General features: G+C 41.9%; 1 protein-coding gene across 1 annotated transcript in view; it reads right to left on the bottom strand.

The window, feature by feature from the left end:
• The window catches only part of TENM4 (teneurin transmembrane protein 4), a 358,617-nt gene that overhangs the window by 69,046 nt on the left and 268,993 nt on the right, over positions 1–20,578 (bottom strand). The window contains exons 16-18 of the mRNA XM_010001914.1: positions 15,478–15,597; positions 8,117–8,378; positions 1,343–1,610 (exon numbers count right to left, since the gene is read on the bottom strand). Of these exons, the coding sequence (XP_010000216.1) occupies positions 1,343–1,610; positions 8,117–8,378; positions 15,478–15,597 (650 nt within the window). The remainder of the gene's footprint in view (positions 1–1,342; positions 1,611–8,116; positions 8,379–15,477; positions 15,598–20,578) is intronic.

Here is a 20,578-nt window from a genome sequence, read left to right on the forward strand (position 1 = left end):
GCCCAGGGAGGTGGTGGAGTCACCATCCCTGGATGTGTTGAAGGGTGGTTTGGATGTGGTGTTGGTGGATGTGGTTTAGGGGAGAACTTTGTAGAGTAGGGATGGTGGCTGGACTTAGTGACCCCAAGGGGCTTTTCCAACCTGAATAGTTCTATGATTCTATGATTCTATGCATCATGGAGCACTCCAGAACCCACTGCAGATCTAGCATCTTAAAGACCATGTAAAAGACTTTCAGGATATGCTACCGGGATGTGATTCTCCTTATGAACTCCACACCAGGAGGCTCAGCAGTTGAACCGTTCAGTGCTCGACATGAGTGAGAGGAAGGCACCTATTCTTCCTCTTAGAAAACAAGTCACCCTACAGCTCCTCTAAAGGGGAGCATAAGCTTCAGTTGGGCTACAAGGCCTCACTGAACTGCCCTTCTGTCAAGAAGAGTTCTATTTGCTAATTTAGGATCTCTCCATTTTGCTGATATCCTTGTCTTGGCAGCCTGAAAGGTATAGTCTGGACTGTGACATGACTGAATGTGCTCTGGTTTTTGATCAGATGGGAAGAAACCACTGCAGAGCAGCATCACCTCTGCTCACTATGCACTCAAAGTAACCCCTTCTCTCCACCATCATTGGACAAGGCTCACTGAATGGTGCCTGCGTGGCAGCAAGAAGAGAAATGAAGTGTGTTTCTGTGTACATACTATACCCACAGCACAGCTTTCTGCCCCAGCAAGTACTTCAGCTTCTGCCCCTGTAGAGTGAGTGGCATGGGCCACAATGCTTGGTGCTGGGGATTTGGAACCTTGAGTATGAAGAGCCTTCCTATTCTCTGCCTTGCAGCTTCTGACAGTCTTTTGCAGATGTAAATGAATGCACAAGGTACAAGGGAGAAGACCGTCACGTTCCAGCTTGGGATGATGTTCTTGAGTGGGGAATTAAGGGGAAATGAAGAGTACAGCAATCCTGAAGGTCAGGCACAAGGAAGAGTGGAGATGAGGGCTCAGTTCTAGGGATTTCTTCCAAAGCAGTGCTGACAGCTTTTGGTTAGAGGTGACAAGTAGCCAAATGCCTCTAGTCCCAGTTCGTCCCTTCTATATGAATATGATGGTAGCACTTTATGATGTATGTGTTGGGCCATGAGGCAGAGAACAGATAAGTACTCATCTGTTGGGGAAATGTGTGCTGTCTCAACAGCTGGGCCCAGTCTTCCCCAGGGAACCTGCAGTGCACCAGGAGGGACCATTTTATATGTTAGCAGTTGGACCACACTGATCTGGGAAAAGGTCTGTGCATTGCCAATTAAGTTGCTTCTAAAAAGAGAGACAAGCCCTGGGGTTACTTACCAAAGGCTTCTGAGAGCCCATACACCTTCTGGCTGTAAACATCTGTCTTATCCCAGATGAAATAATAGGAGAGGTCTGGAGCAGCTGCAAACCACTTTCTGAAGAGGCGTCCCTCAACGGCCACCATGAGATGGACTTTCATGAGGTTGAAGGGGATGGTGGGGTGGGTCATGCTGATCCTCAGGACTGATTTGTAGCCAGCTGTGCGACTACTCAGGTAACTCACTTTTATTTTACTACCAGAAACATTAATCTCCTCCTGTAGAGCCTGTGGAAAGGGAACCCAGGAGGTATTAAATCAGCAGTGAGCAGACAGAAAAAGGCAGTAAAGCTGTAATTTATCAAACACACCTTTATAAAAGCACTAGTAGACATGTCTAAAAAAACACACCTAGTAGGCATCAAGTACAAAATCATATATGTAATTTAAAAGCTTCATTGTGGAAGCCAAGGAATGTCCTCTTTCTTCATCTTTGTTACACAGCAGAACAGAAGATCAGAGTATCACATTTAAGTTAGTGTTTACAATGGGACTCACTGTTAAAAGGAGTCCCAGGGCCCATGGTGAAAAGAGCTTGGAGTCTGAGATTATTCCAACCCATTAGTTTAGCTTCTTTTTTCTCGTGTTTATCTTGGCAGGTTCCTATGGCTGATAATTTTTGTCTCCTGGCTTGTTTTTCCCAGTAAAATATCAAGCCCTACTTAGCCCACGTCATTACGTATGTTCCCTGGCACTGATCATAACCTACTGTTCTCTCCAGGTCTTTAGTGAATCCTATTTCCACTATCCCTCCTCTGACTTACCCACCTCTCCTTTGAAACTGCTCCCCTCCTGCCTCACTTCTGACCCTCTTTGCCTGATCTACCTCAAGCCTTTTCTTTCCTGTGTCCTGGTCCTTGTTTTCTGGTCCCACATTTGTTCCTACTTACCCTGGGCCTTGGTTAAAATTTCCTTCCCTCTCACCTGCTAAATGAAGCTCTTGGTCTCACCTACCACTATCAAGCCCTTTCCCTTCCCTTGCATTCTCCCTTCTCTTCCTTGGCCAAATTCCTCTTTATTCTAAGAGAAATGCTTCATCTTCTCTTCCAGCCATGCAATGTGGGTATTTCTGGCTGACTGGGACAGTGACCTCACAGATCTCCATTCCAATACAGAATTGCACAGAAGACTGGAGAAACAGCAGGAAAAGTTTTGTCTGTCTCTGTTCTGCTTTGAGAATAAAGAAGTCTCAGTAATTATGTGAATTTTATTTTATTTTATTTTTTTTAATTTTAGTTGGAGAAATGCAGGGAAATTTTCTGGAAGGTGATACAGTCATAGGATCATGAACCACCTACAATAAGCAGGGACAACTCACACTAGAATAGCTTGCTCAGAGCCTCAACAAGCTTGACCTTGAATGTCTCCAGGGATGGCAGCACCACCACCTCTCTAAGCAACCTGTTCCAGTGATCCACCATCCTCATATTAAAGGTCTTTTTCCTAATGTCCAACCTAAATCTACCCTTTTCTAGCTTAAAAACATTACCCCTTGTCCTATCATTCCATGCCCTTGTGAACAGCTCTTCCCCAGCCTTCTCGTAGGCCCCTTTCAGGTCTTTCCTTCAGGGTGAACAACCCCAACTCCCTCAGTCTGTCATTACAAGAGAGGTGCTCCAGCCCTCTGATCATTTTTGTAGCCCTCCTCTGGGCACACTCCAACCAGTCCACATCCTTCTTGTGCTGGGAGGTGGACACACTGTACATCCCTGATTCTCCCATGCAAAATGCTGATTAAAAAAAAAGGGCATTTCTTTCTTAATTTTTGGGCAGCAGCAATAGTTGTCACTTTCCAGAAAATGTCACTTTTAGGTTAGCACCCAATATGGACATTTTTAGCAACCATGTTTGAAAGATGAAGGTTGATTCTTAGCAGTGAGCTGGAGAACTTGGCTCTAAGCAACCTGTTCCAGTGATCCACCATCCTCATATTAAAGGTCTTTTTCCTAATGTCCAACCTAAATCTACCCTTTTCTAGCTTAAAAACATTACCCCTTGTCCTATCATTCCATGTCCTTGTGAACAGCTCTTCCCCAGCCTTCTCGTAGGCCCCTTTCAGGTCTTTCCTTCAGGGTGAACAACCCCAACTCCCTCAGTCTGTCATTACAAGAGAGGTGCTCCAGCCCTCTGATCATTTTTGTAGCCCTCCTCTGGGCACACTCCAACCAGTCCACATCCTTCTTGTGCTGGGAGGTGGACACACTGTACATCCCTGATTCTCCCATGCAAAATGCTGATTAAAAAAAAAGGGCATTTCTTTCTTCATTTTTGGGCAGCAGGAATAGTTGTCACTTTCCAGAAAATGTCACTTTTAGGTTAGCACCCAATATGGACATTTTTAGCAACCATGTTTGAAAGATGAAGGTTGATTCTTAGCAGTGAGCTGGAGAACTTGGTCTGGTAATGGGATGTGTCAGAAGGTCACAACTGGCATGGTTCTCCCCTGTGCCCCTTCTGCACTACTTTGGTGTGCTACCCCCTAAAGAAGCTGTGAAAATACTGTCCCAGCAAGAATCAGCTTTTGTAATACTACGGGCATGGAGGCTTGAAGGCAGAGGGGTCAAGAGATCCACCCATCAGGAAGGGATCACAGCTTGGTGTCTTCCAGGCTACGTGGCTCCTATACTCAACTCCTCCTATGCGGGAGCAGCAAACTTCCTTGGTGTGACAAGCTGCTCATCTCTTACAGATTTTCTGCTTAGCATTATAAATAATGATAAATCTTGTCATCTGCCCCCTGAAAAGACCACTTCTAAGCTATTATCCAAAGCTCAACACTTTTTCAAGTGATAACTTACAGCCTCTGAGCATTGCAGCACTTGAGAAATGGACACATCCAGAAGTTAAACCGCTGTTCCACTGTGCTCATAAATATTTACTTCCTCTAATGCAGCCTTTTCAATTTACATATCTCAGTGCTTAGGAGGCTGAAAAATGACAGAACTGGGAAAACCCAGGAATTTTAAAGTATATTTTATGAGTTCAGCAGCAAGCTGGGCTGTGACCAGGCTCAACCAGAGACCAGCTGAGCCAAGCTGCAGTAAAGGAGGCCCCTTGTATCACATCTGTCCTCATATGTAACCCCTCTAGGAAAAAGCCAGGCAGAAATAATTGTCACAGATGTAATATTTGCAATGTGTGGTTCAAACCCCTGTCAGAAATAGTTATGTCTTTCTGTCATCTGTCTCTGCTGACTACCATTCCAGAGGAAAGGTCAGCACGGGGGTACCAAGGGGCTGTGCTTAAAGGTGCCTGCTTGAAAAGTGGGTTCAAATGGTAATTCAGATTATCCAAAATGCATTTGTAGTTCCTAAGCAGTGCTGCACTAGCATCAATGCAGGATGTTGATGAGAAGATTATAATCTAGTAGGACACTGGTGGGAGAAGAGGGGAAAAGAAGGTTTAAAATACTCTGAATGCACCAAAATTCTAAACAGCTGAATTGTGCCCCTATTTGATAATTGTTTGGATCAGATACATTCATATGCTGTGTCTGAGGTCCTTGTGAAAGCCTAGAGTTCTTACAGTTTATCACAGACTAACCAATATAATCTGCTCTTTAAAAGTGGTCCAGCCACCAGGTTGGTCAGGCAGAAGGCCTGGTTCTTCAGGCTTACTAGGGATTTTCATAATTTAGCAATTTCACTGCTATGTTCCCTTTGATCCTGGGTGTCGATCTATGTTTCTGCTGGTAGCAATTCTTCCATCATTTGCATGAGACAAGGTAGAAAATCTTGTCTCTGTTCTGAGTCACACATTTCTCTTACAGCTACTCTACACTTTGCCAGTAGACAAAGCAAGGAACAATCTGTCTTTTATTTGTTTGTAATTATGATGCTCAGAAGGAATTTTGAGAAAGGCATTTAGGACCTGATTCAGGGACTTTAATACAGTGCTTTTGAGATGTTCTGTTGTACCCAAAACCTCCGCAAGGAAATGACAGGTCTGACACAGACCATCTTGAAATCTCTGCCTTTCTGAAGCTACAGCTGGAGGTGTGAAGAGACATTTCATCTTAAATGGCATCAAAACTGTCTTTAGGTACATAAATCACACTTAAAATGTATTATTTAGTCTTCTGAATGGATCCAGGTAGATGACACTGCATTTATGTGTTAAAGCTCATGAGGTTCCTATCAGCCCACTTGTCCCAGCCCTGTAATCCACTTGTCACCTCCTCCCAGCTATGTGCTGACACCTTTTATGTTTAACATTTCTGTACTGAAAACTCTGTATTATAAAATGCAGCTGCAGAACCTGACAGGTAGGCTATTTTTTCTTGTATGTATTTCCAGTATAGGACTGAAAAGATGTCCTTTTATGAACTAAAACACAGTCAGAACTCTGCCATAAAATCAGATTCTTTTGGATGCTCCTGCACCACAAACTCTGTTAACCTTCAGCTGTCAATATTTGAGGTGGAACAGGTTTTAGCTCAATCATTTGGCACACGGGAAAAGTACTGCTGATCATCTATGGGACTCATCTAAACTTAGGAACCTAGAAGTTAGGAGTCTCCTCTGAGCTACATTTCTAGGTCTCTCCATGACAAATGAGCAGAGATAGGTTCTTCAGAAGGTCGGTGTCGCCACATAAACTTAAGAGTGGGATTCAATTCCAGTTGAAGGCATCTAAATCTAAATGTCAACATATAAGTGTGTGCTTTTGAAGCAGGCTTGTAAGCATCAATTGCAGTCAGTAGAGACCTAACCAATACCATCAATGGGAACCAGACACCTTCAAGATGGTCAGCTTAACTGATCTGTAGGCTCTGCTGACAATATTGATTAGCTTTCTGTGAGCTGTAATGGGACCTCAGACACACATCCAGATGACTGCACATGAACACATTATCTAGGTGTCATAATCTCAAAATTAATCCCATTTAAGTCTTAACTAGTTTCCATAACTAGAAGTGCCTAGTGAGATTTGGGATGTCCAAGCTATCTGTGATGTTCACAGGGGTTGGCAGACATAACCCAGGACACCAACAGGGGGATCATTTTGGATTGGCAGTTGGAGGCCGAGCAGGGTATCAGCAGGACATATCAAACAGCACTAAACGTCTATGATGAGAGCTGTGAAACATTGGCTCAGGCTGCCCTAAGAGCTGGTAGGTGCCCCATCCCTGGAACCATTCAAGGCCCAGTTGGATGGGGCTCTGAGCAATCTAATCTATTGGAAGATGGCCCTGCTCACTGCAGGGGCATCAGACTACATGAGCTTTAAAGGTTCCTTCCAATTCAAACCATTCTACAATTCTACGACCCATAGTCAAGAAACTGTATCAAAACATTGCTTATGATCTACACCCCTGTCTGCTTTCACAGTCAACAGACAGATCAGATATGCAGCCTTATTGAAAAGGAGTTTTAGAATGTTTTAGTTCAACAGATATAATTAACACCATCTAATGAGTACCCTACCAAATAATGAGTGAGATTCTGATTATAGTTTCACTGCATCAGATATTTGCTTCTTCCCTTATGGTGGTTCTTGGTTTAGGAAAAAAAGTGATGTGAAAACTGGACCAAGAATTTGCAATTTGATGGACTTTACAAGATATGAGACTTAATTAGTAATTATGCTGGGACAAACCTGGTGACTGTAACTGGAAATTAGTGTGAGAAAGGATCACAACATTTGGTCCAGAGGGAAAGGTAAACAGACCATTAGCTTTATTTGTTGCTGGTTACAGTACCTGGTATATTAAAATTAGAAGATGTAAATTGACTTCTTTTCTCATTAATGCTACTGCAACCCCAGTGGATTCAACCAGGAATCACACAATTTGTCTCTACACTTGTTATGACTTCTACCTTGGCACACTATTATTTGTCACTAAAAGCAATACCCAGGACATACTGAATGGTGACATCTAAAACCCAGGGAATAAGATGCCCAGAAAAGCAAAACTTGAATGCCGCTACATCCATGTATTTCAACTCAGTGACTATTTTTAAGGAAAATGGATAATTCAGTTTGGACTATTCAGTTTGAAACCCAGCTTTGCATTTGGCAAAATACTTTGAATCCACTGCAAGGTTGCTAATCTAGTTTATCTGACTCGCTCTTCCTTTGAAAAGGAAAATGGGGATGAGAAATTAAAAATAAGCCTCTCGCTTTGCTCATCTATACCAAATGCCATGAAATGCAATAAAACCCAGGTGCTCTGCAGGCTGGCCACTTGCCAGCTATCTGCTGGCTGACTGCACATCTCAGCAGCTTTGTAGAGCAAGGGCTATGCCTTCAAACCTGAGCAAGTTATCAACTGATACTCCACCACTGAGGTCCATAATGCCCAGGGGGTGAAGTTTGCTCCTGAACAGAAGGAAGGCATGAGAGAGCAATTGGTCCATCAGCCTGGTGCTGGGCTTATTGAATGCCAAAGGGCTGCCCAAAGGCTTGTTTTGGGCAGCACAGGGGTCCCAGCCCATCTTCTGCAGCAGACGTGAAATCAAAGCAGAGCCAATGTAGGTTTTTGCTGTTGGCCACAAGCACTTTGCCTCCATCTCTCAGGGATAAGGGAAAAGAAACGTGGGGAAATGAGTGTTTGTGAGCTGGTGCTGCTGGCAAACCTCTGAAAAATTGTGCCACAAACAGGAATGCTGCTTTTTAGCAAAGCAGGGGAATAGAGAATGACACAAAATAGTTGGGCTCATGTTGCTCGAAGCAGGCAAAAGAAACACAGAAAGGATGTGAACTATTTTGTCCCTAGCTCAGAGAGTTCATACCTGGATTTCAGGAATAATAGGACCTTTCTCCGAGCAGGAACTTGCAAAAGCTGTCAGAGGAGATGGGGAGACCACAGGGTTGGGCCGGGCAAAGTTACTGAGGTCACAGCTTGGGATCTCATTCTCTTCATGCCTCATGACTATGGTTTCCATCACGAAGAAACGATCCCATGGCAGCCACAGTGTGTGCTCCTGGGTGATGAAGGGAGCCCGCTCAAAGTGCAGGATAATGGAGATGCCACCAATGGTTACGAGGTCAAAGCTGTTGTAAGAGATGGCATACAAAGTTAGTGCAAGCATGACCCTGTGTGTTTGGAACAATTCCCTAGCAAGAGCCCCAGGAAAATAATCACAAGAAATATCACCCACATTTTACAAGCACAACACCTACTGCTCAAAATACCTTTAGCTGGGTAAAAGCAATTGGCAGAGGCAGGACTAGAGACTCAGCTTCTTTGCATGTTGTCCCAATGTATCTTAAAAACATACCCATCCCTTTCTTGAAACAAATGTTTATAATTGCTATTGCTTTCCTAGTGTTATTTGACTATGCATACTAATTAATTTATTTGATTCTTTTAATTTTTGTTTTTAAAAGTATTTATCATTCAAACAGTCCCCAATTGGATAAATTCACACAATGAAATAAACTATTTGGAAAGTGTTTTCTCTGACACATCACCATATAAACTAACTTGGCATCACTGCTAACCTGACTAATACCCAACACAACCCAGGGAACATGTGGAACCCAGTCATAGACTTAGCCCAGTGCACTGGGCACAGGGGAGGAACAAATACCATGCAGGCAGTGTCTGTGCTGCAGAACTCCACACATTCCACACATAGTCTTTTCTGACTCTTAATCATTCAGAGCAGGGCTGATAAACTTTTGCTTGTGGTCTTGCCACTTTGTTCTATGCTACCTCCAGCCAAGTGGCTTTTCTGCCTCTGTCAGTGTTGGGTAATAATCTGTCAGGCTAACAGAGCCCTCCAGAGCTGTGTGGAAGGTTGTTACCTTCATAAGGAGGATAATCCTCCTCTTAATGTAAAGATGCTAGGATGGGGTTTGGGTTTTTTTCTTAGCTTTGTATTTAAATTTCTCCTCTTGTCAGAGATGGAGATTTTATGAAATACCACAAGATGTACCTACTACATATAGACTCAAAAAACAGGTATTAAGGTGAGAAAGGAAGGGATTTCAGCACAATTTGAAGACCTCTTGGCTTAGCTTCTTTGTTGTTGCTGGGGTTTTTTTACTGTTTGTTTTTGTGTTTGTTTGGTTTGTTTGTTTTTTCCTCAGAATCTCTTTTGGTGCAATGCCAAATGTGTATTTCAGGCAAAGAAAGTTTTCACAGCCCTGCTTCTCACTTTTGATTCCTGGTGCTAGCAGATGACAGTCTCACACACATTTTAAGCCTGTGAAGAGGCTCGTTGGCTTCAGTGGAGATGCTCACATGCTTAAGAGCCATGTACTTAAGTTCTTGTCTGCATGAGAACCAGGACTGAGACCATTCTGGCAGCCCAGAGATAGACTTGATGCACCTTGTAATTACAATGTAAGAAAGAAGCTGAAAAAAAGTGTTTACAATTATTTTTTAAATTAATTATGAAGCTTTTCAGAAAAATCCCAGAGATGCAACAATAGGTACAAACTACTACAAAGAAATATCTTTGGCAAACAATCAATCAGGAGAACCTTATGGCTGATAGACTGAGGCACCATTTAGTAAATATAATAATGAAAGGAAAGTTATTTAGGAAATAATTTTAGATTGAGTCTATGGGAGGGAGTGGAAAGCATTTAAAACACTAAAGACATATTTATTCTACCACTCAAGCAGGGGCATCAGCTTCCCAGACCTATGGAGCTTGGCTTGCAGCAGCCTGACAAGGAACTTGCTGGTCCTTGCCAGCAAAGCTGTGCAGCATTTGTACTTTGATGAGAACATTTTTAACAGTCAATTAGCATTTGGCAAACCCTTCAGCTAGGAGGGAGAAACTTGCTCTGCATGAATCCAGGCTCTGAAAGGGGCAACAGGAGGAAAGAAATAAACATTACAAATGACGTTCGACAAGTTTTTAGGCAAGTGGGAAAGGGAAGTTGACAGTAGAAAGGCAGTCTGGAAGTGAGGACCAACCCCAGTTGGTGCCATTGAGCCTGGGTCAGGGATTGTAACCTGCTGGGGGAAACATCCTTGCCTCTCCTGCATCCTCCAGACAGGATTAAGAAAGGAAAGCACCACCTCCAAGTCCTATGAGGAGAGGCTGAGGGAACAGAGATTGTTAAGTTTAAAGAAGAGGAGGCAGAAGGGAGACCTCATTGCTCTCTACAACTGCCTGGAAAGAGGTTGTAGGGAGGTGGGAGTGGCCTCTTCTCTCAAGTGAATAATGACAGGTCCAGAAGAAATTGCCTGAAGCTGCACCAGGGGAGGTTTAGACTGGATATTAGAAAGAATGTCTTTACCAAAAAAGAGGTTGGACAGTGGAACAGGCTGCCCAGGGAAGTGGTAGAGTCACCATCCCTAGGAGTGTTTAAAATAAATGTAGATACAGTGCTTAGGGACATGATTTAAGCACTGAACAGGTAAATCAGGTTATGGTGAGGATATTTAGATTATGGTTGGAGTTGATGATCTTTAGGGTCCCTTCCAACCAGGACTATTCTATTCTATTCTATTCTATTCTATTCTATTCTATTCTATTCTATTCTATTCTATTCTATTCTATTCTATTCTATTCTATCCTATCCTATCCTATCCTATCCTATCCTATCCTATCCTATTCTAGCTTCAGCCATTGTGAAAGATGAGCCAGGCAGTGGTTTTTTAGCAGGCACTATTATTGCTCATGAGCTGTTTTTCCCAGAGTCATAGGGTGCAGCTTTGATGTTACTTTGATGAACTGAACAAAAGCCAGAACCAAAACCATACAGAAAAACCCAGACTGAAAACAGTCCCAGCTTCCCTTAGTGAAATTAAATTTAACAGGAGCAAAACCACCTTGGGATTGAAGGAAGGAGATAATTTTATTTCTGGTTTTGCTGCTGATCTCTGATGTCTCTTTTATCACTTTAAAAAAATCACACTTGTACAGTCATATTGCTCTGCTTTTCCTAAAAGACTCTGGAGAGCCAGGCTGAAGGATGAAATTCTCTATTTATCCACAAAGAAGGCTCCAAAAAGACAGAAAAGCATAACCCTTTCTCATCTCCTTGCTCTGAAAATCCATGTATTTGGTCTTTCTGAGAGAGCCATGCCAAAGTTGCTGAATGTGATAGCAGGTGTATGAAGCTGAAACCATCTGGAGACTTCTCTGCCTGTTAACACCACACCCACAACCATGGGTTACTAAGGGCTTGCAACTTCTGTGAACTGGCAGTTCAAACCAATTTAAAGCTTTGTTCAAAAATGCTGTTTATAATCCAGAACCAATACTTCCATCTATCATGCACTTTGTTTTACAGAGGAATCATACAGACAAAACAGGGGTTTGAGAGCTGTCATTTTGTCTTCAAGAGTCTTGTTTGAAAAAAGTCTGTCCCAATAATCAGCCTACAAAGGCATTCAAACCTTGAAATTATTAAAGAGTTTTGGTCACACTAAGTAATGTGACTTAAAAAGAACCAGAATTTCACTACTGAAAGCTGGATCTGAGGGCTGCAATATTCACCTGGAACAGAGTGAACCCATTTACAGGGGTGAAAAGCTCAGTCCACTGTAATTTTAAAACTGAACTTCTTATGGTATTCATTCTGAAGTGTGGTCATGCAAAAAAAATTAAAATAAAATAAAAAAATCCTGAAGTAAGAAAATCAGCTTAGGAACCAATCTAGATAAACTGATTCAATTCTGTCTTTAAGGTCCCTTACTTTAAAAACACAGTTATTGACCTACTATCAGTAAACTGATTTGCTAAATAAATTTAAGGCAAGTCAGTGCATTTTTCAATAATAGATATTCCTGTGGTGAAAATGCCAAATAATGAAGCCAGTGCTTTTTATGCCGTTGTAACCCCTGGAACCAGGTAACTGGTAACCAGGTGTGCTTCTGTTTTGCCTCCAAACCAGAGTGACACCAAAGATGATGACACCGAGTTGGAAGGGAGTGTTGATCTGCCTGAGGGTAGGGAGGCTCTACAGAGAGACTTGGACAGACTGGATTGATGGACTGAGGTCACCCCTATGAAGTTCAACAAGGCCAAGTGCCAGGTACTGCACTTGAGCCACAACAACCCCAGACAACGCCATAGGGTTGGGGATGAGTGGCTAGAAATCTGCCCAGCAGAAATGGACCTGGGGGTGCAGAAGAGGCTGAATATGAGCCAATGTGTTCCCAGGTGGCCAAGAAGGCCAATGGCATCCTGGCCTGTATTAGACATATTGTGGCAAGCAGGACTAGGGAGGTGATTGTCCCTCTGTACTCAGCATTGGTGAGGCCCCATCTTGAATACTGTGTCCAGTTTTGGGCACCTCAATACAAGAAGGACATCAGTCTCTCAGAGTGTGCCCAAAAAAAGGCAACTAAACTGGTGAAGGGCCTTGAGAACAAGTCTTATGAGGAGAGGCTGATGGAACTGGGGTTGTTTAGTCTGAGGAAAAGGAGGGAGGGGAGACCTCATCACCCTCTACAACTACCTGAAAGAACGTTGTAAAGAGGCAGGTGCTGGTCTCTTCTCACAAGTAACTGGTGATAGAAGAAGAGGAAATGGCCTCAAGCTGCTCCAGGGGAGGTATAGACAGACACTAGGAAGAACTTTTTCACTGAAAGGGTTGTCAGACATTGGAACAGGCTGCCCAGGGAGGTGGTTGTGTCACCATCCCTGGATGTGTTTAAAAGTCATCTGGATGTGCTTGGGGACATGGCTTAGTGCTGGACTTGGCAGAGTAGGCTTAATGGTTGGACTCAATTATCTTGAAGGTCTTTTCCAACCCAAGTGATTCTATGATCCAGATGACCCCAGATAACTGCTCAGTACTATGGACTTGGAATCCACACAGGCTGCTGCTCTAGCTGAGGAAAAACTACTTTTGGCTTAAGAGCATCAATTTCTTAAAACAGAGTGAATCCATCACAAGAAAACTGTGGAAAAGCTGATGTGAAGAGAGTCATGGTCTATTCAGAAAATTACTGAAAACCATCAACACAGAGAATAAAAATTTTAATTGCAATAATTCTTTATGTGTTTCTGAAAGTGCTTTGCACATGGTAGTTAAGAAATGCTACACCAGTCAGTAAGGAAAGCAAGTAAATGTTATCTCTCTTTCACAGGCTGGTTGGTTGGCCTAGGAAGGTTAAGAGATGCATCTAATATTACCTGCTAAATCAGCAGTGAGACCAGGATTAGAAATAAGGAATGTCTGACATAATTTTCTGCCCTGACAGTTTTAGTCTAAATGCTCTTAAATACTTCAAGGTAATTTTTAGAAGACCTCACCAGTGAGGTAGTTGCTGGATTTCAGTCTTCTTTAAGAGAAGGGTTTTAATGCCTCCATATATTACCTATTTGCCCTGCTCATTTAAGCAAATATCTGCATGTATTTCTCGGCCAATTTTGGGAGATATTTTTATGATTCAAGAGACTCAGCACTGCAACTGGAGAATTTGTTAAATGTCAGTTGTGCACCAGACCAGCACGGGGTTTCTGCAGCAGCAGATTGATTTGAGGGGAAGAAAGTGATATCAGAAGAGCTGACACCATGTGTCTGGGGTTAGACTGACCACCAGGAGCTGCTGACAGAAATCCCAGCTGCAGGATGAATCCCACTTGGTCACAGATTCCCTGCTCTGAGACAGCTGATCTCTGTCATTTTTATCATTAGGAGCTGAGGGCCTGTCAGGGGCTGAATCAGCAGCACTGAGCTCCTTGAAACTAATTTAACTTCTGGAGGCTGGCAGAGGGCCCCAAGGAACCAGCAGCCCACTGAAGATTGGTGGAGCATACTGATGCTCCAGCTGCATTGCTTTCTGCCTTGGGTCCCCTGCTCGGTTGGAGGTTGGGAAGGACATGGAAAATTCCCTGGCTTGAAATATCAGCAAAAGGAGATTTATAGCATGGGAGAAGTTGCCTTTCACCACCCAGGAATTTGAAAGAAATAGTTAATCAAATATTACAAAGGTCTGGAGCAGGGATAGCAGCTCTCACTTCTGTGCTCTGTCCCTGTTTAGCTTACTGGGATGTTTGCTGCCTAGAGGTGCAGTTTAAGATAAAGCCCCTCTGTGCTAGGTACAGCACAATTGCCTACAAAAGGATGTTCCCTTCCTCAAAGTACTTGTCATCTAAATGAAATATTACACATGGTAGTTAGGCATTGTATGGATGACAAGGAAACAGATGAAAGAAAGGTTATAGAAGCATTCTTGTCCAGGAATTTTGCAGGCATGTTTATCTGTTCTAATAGACACAGATTTTGTGTTGATCTGTACACAGCTATTTGATCCAAAGAATGCAGTTTGCATCTCACTTTCACACCAGCAGGTTCTGTAAGCTTGACAGAGTTATTCATAGCATAAATGTGCAAGACTTCTTTTTGCAGTGATGTCTAAGCTATGGGCAATGCAAAGGCACCAGCTCCACAGGCATCCTTTCCCACAGGAGACCACTAATGTTCCTGAGATGCCTCTTTATTATATGGATTTTTTTTTCATGTCATCCAAGAGATGGAGCATCACCTGGAAAACCTCCTTGTCACCACCAGTGTTACAGGAAGTGCAAACTCCCCTGAGCATGAACAAGGTGGCCTTAAGCACATGTTGCTGGCACATGTTTTTCTCTTCCATTACCATTCTATCAGCTTCTCTGGCCAAGACAAACCTTTAATGAAAGTCCTGGATTGGAGTGGTGCTAAATCTAGAAATCCTCTCCCAAGTGCTCATGGTTAGTAGTCAATACATAGAGTATGTGCAGCTGGAACCCCTTATGTTTCATTTTTGTTCTTAAAAGAAAGGGAGCCAATTAGCACTGCCAAACAAAAGATAAGATGAAACACTTCCCCAATTTGCAATGCTTTTGTTTTGAGTGTGATTGCTCAGATTTTAAGCACTTGCCTCTAACACAACTGTAATCTTAATGACTTGTCCCTAATAATTTCAACATGCATTAGCAAGAACACAGCAGGAGGCATCTTTTCTTTATGTGCATGGGCACTGCATTGCCCATTTGTTGGATAAAGATGCTAGGTGATAACACAAAGTAAATAATAATAAGAAATAGTAAGAATTGAGCAACTAACAATAATGGATCAACATCTTCAAAATCCATCTACAATAAAAATGCTCTTGGAAGGAGTTCCTCCTTAGTATTGAGGGTAATAATCCTGTTATCATTGCTTGAACACTGTAACTTCTATAAAGATGTCCTACCTGCCATCTTGTCTGCTGATTGTGTATCCAAAGAGAGGATTGTTGACAAAGCTGATGTTCACTCCAACTAGAGGGGTCCCATCTGCTGTCATCACCTGGCCTCGAATCACACACGCGTGTCTGCAGGGAGATAAATGGTAAGACATTTTAATTCTTTTGACAAACTGAAGTTTTTCCTCTACTTCTGTGTCTGGGAATTCCTATGGATTAGAAAATCCTGTAAAGCTGAGGGCCATGCCAAATGTCTTGTGGGCGAGATGCTGCTCTTGAAGACTTCCTCAGGAGTTGTGTATGAACATTTGATACCAAAACGGAGGTTTTCCTTTATCCTACTCTTGAAAAGCAACCACTGCAGCATAAACTTCCTTAACTGTGAACTTCTGTAGGGTTCACCATATCACATTGAAATTTTCTATAAGTTTCACAATGTCTTGACAATATTACCCTAATTAAGGACAAAGCACATTTTCAGAATCAAAGAGAACAGAAACCTGCTCAGCACTGCATAGACATAGTGAAGGCACAAAAGCCACAGAAGCACCCTGACCAAGGCCTGACAGCTCATTTCTTCCACACTTGGGAAAACCATGACAGATAATTTGCTAGGTTCAAATAGCTTTCCTACAAACTGCTTAGAGAACTGAGCATGCTAACAGGACAGGCTTTTTCTTTCCAAATTTGGTAGATTGCACTATTTTATAGGCCACATCTATCCCAATTACTCTATGCTCTGTAATGTACTCTTTTATCTAAGGATTTCAAGGATCTTTACAAACATTGATTAATACCACTAGATAGGTATTTTACAGAGAGAGGAAATAAAGCACAGAGTGATTTTCAGTTTTCCAAGGTCAGTCAGAAAATCTGCAGTAAAGCCAAAGACAGATTTTCTAGCCTCCCATTCCAGAGTCTGTTTCCAGACCTCTAAGTCATTACGACGCCTCTACCTTAGCTGCTTCCTATAAAGACAAAGCATCACATGTCTGTGAGAGTGTCTGAACCCAATTTTTGGCTGAAGGTAAGTATTTTTCTGAGCAGCAATAGCAAATTGTGGTGTCAGTGTGCTAACGTGGCCCCGTGAGTGATTTTCCTAACTGATGTCCTGCTGGAGAGCAGAGATTGAAAGCCAGTGTTTCTACAGGTGCAGAACCAGATCTCAGCTAGAGTAAATCACCCCAGCTGTGCTTGCTATCTGCTCACTTCAACTGGGAAGTGTTGTTTTACTGGTCCACTGAGGAAAACAATGATATCTGCAACATTTAGTAAAGGTAATTTCATTAACACAGGTCATCAGGGAAAAATCAAGCTATTTTCTTACAGTCCACCCAAAAAGCTGACATTGTATACCACAAGGAGATAAAGTATAATTTCTCTTTAAGAAGAATTTCACTATTTGTATATTCCATAGTACACAAAGTAGGCAATTTGTCAGGGGCTCTTAAACTAAACTCCTACTGATCTAAATGAAGAGCTCCAATATTAATAAAAATTCTCAAAGTGTCACCAGAATGTGCTGGCAATCTAAAATGTGACTGGATTAATATACAATTTTGGAACAAGCCACAGGAAAAGGAGATAAATGAATTAATTTTTCTATCACCAAGTTTTCTCTAATATCACTGACTTGTTAGGGATCACATAGGAAAAGACTTGGACTCAGCTCAGAGGAGAGATTGTTAATATTTTTATTGCTTCTCCCATCAAAGGGTCTAACTCAGCTTCCCATATACAATGAGTTCAAAATAATATTCCAAAACAGTAATTGGGGCATCACTCCCTGACGAGCAAGCAAAGTGTAACTCAAAGTATCACAATGCCATGGAATATGCTTGGAAAAATGTCAATGCTTGGAATAGTCCCACTGAAGTCAACAGGTCACCAAGTGTAGTGCCATTTTTGCACAAAGTGATTATGTCTAAGCACATGTCTGAGCTAAGGGCAGTAGCTATGCCCCTCTTCCCAGATTTTTCTATGAACCCATTCATGCTACCTCATCTCCTTTTCCATCCTTTATAGATTCCTGGGGGAGGGTTTGAAACTGTCTTTTCTTATCTGGCTGCACATTTTGTGAAAGGCAAGGAATCACTACAGACTGTTGCTTGAAGACTAAGACCTGAGCATGAGGAATGCAGTATTCTGAATTTCTGATAACATATTCAAGCCAACACTAGTACTATTAATGTTTATAAATACTTGAGAGATAAGGTCATGCACATCTGTGAATCCAAAAAGGACACATCCACCTGTTGTTTCTTTATTTCAAGAGTTAAAAGCAAGCAAAGGAAAAAAATACAACACTGCAGGTGTGTCTCAGGATGTCATACACAAAACATATGTCCAAGCAGTTGCAAACTTTGATGTAATACTGCAAGCACGTTGGCCTAGATCCTCACCTCGTGTTAATGGGGGGATGTGCTTTATATCAGCAAGCATCTGGTCCATTACATATCACTGATGAATGTTTCTTCAATAATGTGCACCAGCACAACACGAACAAAGAGCTTCCTCTTGCCCTGGCAGCTGTAACAAATGCATTTGAACTCCTGCTTTCCAGGAGGAGACTCAGTTCCCATTCTAGACAACACTTCACAGCACTGCCTTCCATTAGCACATCTACGTGCTGACTAACTGGGATGATGCTGGCATCTCTTCTCAGAGAAGCAACTTGTCAGCAAGACCAGCTGCATCCACCATCCTCCCGAGAACAACAGCTTTATTATTTATAATATAAGAAAAGATGTTCCCACAAAGGGGACATCTTTCCTAAACCCCAGTGAAAAAAAAACAAAACAACAACAACAAAAAAGAAACTGGAGCAACACACACAAATCTGAATTCATTTAAAAGCTGGAGGGATAGAAGCTGGAGGGAAACCAAAGATGACTCTGCCTAATTAGAGTCTCAAATCGTCTTCTTCCCTGGGTGACAAAACTTGTCCCACTTGGGAAAAACAGTTAATACATTGCCTTGGAAGCAGCTGGCTTCTCTAGTGTTGATATGTCCTTTCTGGAGGCAAGATCGACTACCCTCAACACTCCAAGCCCCCCAGGAACCTGGTTAATGCTAATTCCATCAGCCATTTCCTTCAGAAGACCTTGGTCTAAATGCAATTACCCTACAAACAAGTTAAGTGGTACTGCTAAGACACTCAGTTCTGCTAGAAGGTCTCCCAATATATTTACATAAAATTATCTTTCATGTTAGTAGAATGGATGTATTCCATCAGTCTAGGCCTGCCAGTTCAGAGTGTTTTCTGCAGTTGAACAAAATTGAATTTCTTGTAGCTGGAGCCTTATCTGCCCATTGAATTATTAAGGCATTCCACCTATTGCCTCTGTTTTCTGGATTTTTTGTTTCTTTGTTTGTTTATTTCATTACTTTTTCACCAGGCTGTAAAGATTCATGTTTTACAGTGAACAGCAGCCCACTTTTTTTCCTTCTTCTTTAATTAGACTTTTCCTTCTTTTTTTTTTTTTTTTCTTTTTTTAATAAATAATTTGTCCATAAAAACTTCCCTGAAAGAGAAAAAAATGCTACCTGGAATATCAGATGATGTATAAGACAATTCTACACCATTTCTTTGGGGAGTCATTCTTTATTCCCTAGAAAATGAATTTCAGTCTTCCTGGTGGGATCTGGGCCATAGGGGCAAACCAGACAGGAGTGCAGTGATGCCTTTACTTTTCCATTGCTCAGATACAAATAAAGTTTGACAGGCTGACAACAAAATCCAACCAAACAAAAACAGTTCTAGAAAAGAAACCAGAAAAGTAAATTCCCCAAGAGCCATTTAACATTATGGGGGTACATTAAAGATTTGACTTTGGACTCTGATGCAATGTCTTATAGCTTAGACATCAGGTCTTCCAATATTTCTTATTAATAGATGTTTTCTGCTGACACTGCCCTTGCTACCTGGAAATATACTGCTGCTGCTAAACATTTTTCATTGGGAAAAGAAAATTCCACGCATCCTAAACATCCTTTTGCTGCAAGAAATTTCTATTCCTTCTCTGACTGAAGATAGGCATGATGGGAAATCTCATCCTAAAGAATTTCTGCAGCCGCTCAAAATATTTCTACCATAACTCATGGTGTCTTCTTTAAACATTTCAGATGTGTGGAGATGGTTATCATGCCTGCTTAGACACCCTCAGCCAAGTTATTAATAATACATATTTTAATTTGACACTCTTCATCTCTTTGAACTTACCAATTTCATATTTCATTGGCATATATATATATTAATATATATGGGATTTATCCTCCTGCTCTGGCTGAAACTTCCACAGAGAACCTAGAGCAAAAAACTAGAAAGCAACTACTCATTGGGAAGAGTGTTATTAATGAAATCAGGTCATCTCAGTTGTATTACTTCCTCTGCTACACACTTTCTGTGTGACACTGGTCATATCAGCTCTGTATGTGTCTTTGTACTCCACCTGTGAAGTAACAATCAAGGCACAGCCACTCCTTACAGAGACATTAGAAGGATAATTGTAGTAATCTACTAATCCTCTGCATAGGGATTTTTACATTCTCATAGCACTTCTTCTGTGAGATGCTCAGGCACCTTGCTGGTAAGTGCCTATAAATGCAGGCATTTGTTACAAACAATCTCATGGCTTTAGCTGCTCTGCCCTTTTTGCTTGGTAATAACCCAGAATGCAGCAAAATGTACCTCGTCCATTTTGGGTTGAATGCACTTGTCTCATGTTAAACAACCTCAGGGCAGACTAGTACTAGGACAGACAGGAAAACTGGTAGAATGCCAAGAAAAAGCTAAGGGCATCATGATCAAACACATGGACACAGAGAAAATGCCTGAGCTGACAGATGAAGGACAAAAGAAGACAAGAAACAGCAGAACATACAGACCTTCAAGTTTATTGCTTGTGGCAGTATTTCCTTCAAAACCTGTCTGTAAAAAAAAAAATAGTCCTGCCCACTTGCTTCTTAAATGTGCAGAAAAAACTCCTGGTAGTCATGCCTTGAACTGTGTCAATCCCTGTCTGGCTTCCTCAGTTCAGTTTATCTGCAGGGAAAGCTTAAAATGGAAACCCACCTACTGATCTTGGCTGCCATCTGCATTAAAGGATTA

This window comes from Chaetura pelagica, unplaced genomic scaffold (genome assembly GCF_000747805.2).
Source record: "Chaetura pelagica isolate M959 unplaced genomic scaffold, ChaPel_1.0 scaffold607, whole genome shotgun sequence".
In the NCBI taxonomy this organism is placed as follows: Eukaryota; Metazoa; Chordata; class Aves; order Apodiformes; family Apodidae; genus Chaetura; species Chaetura pelagica.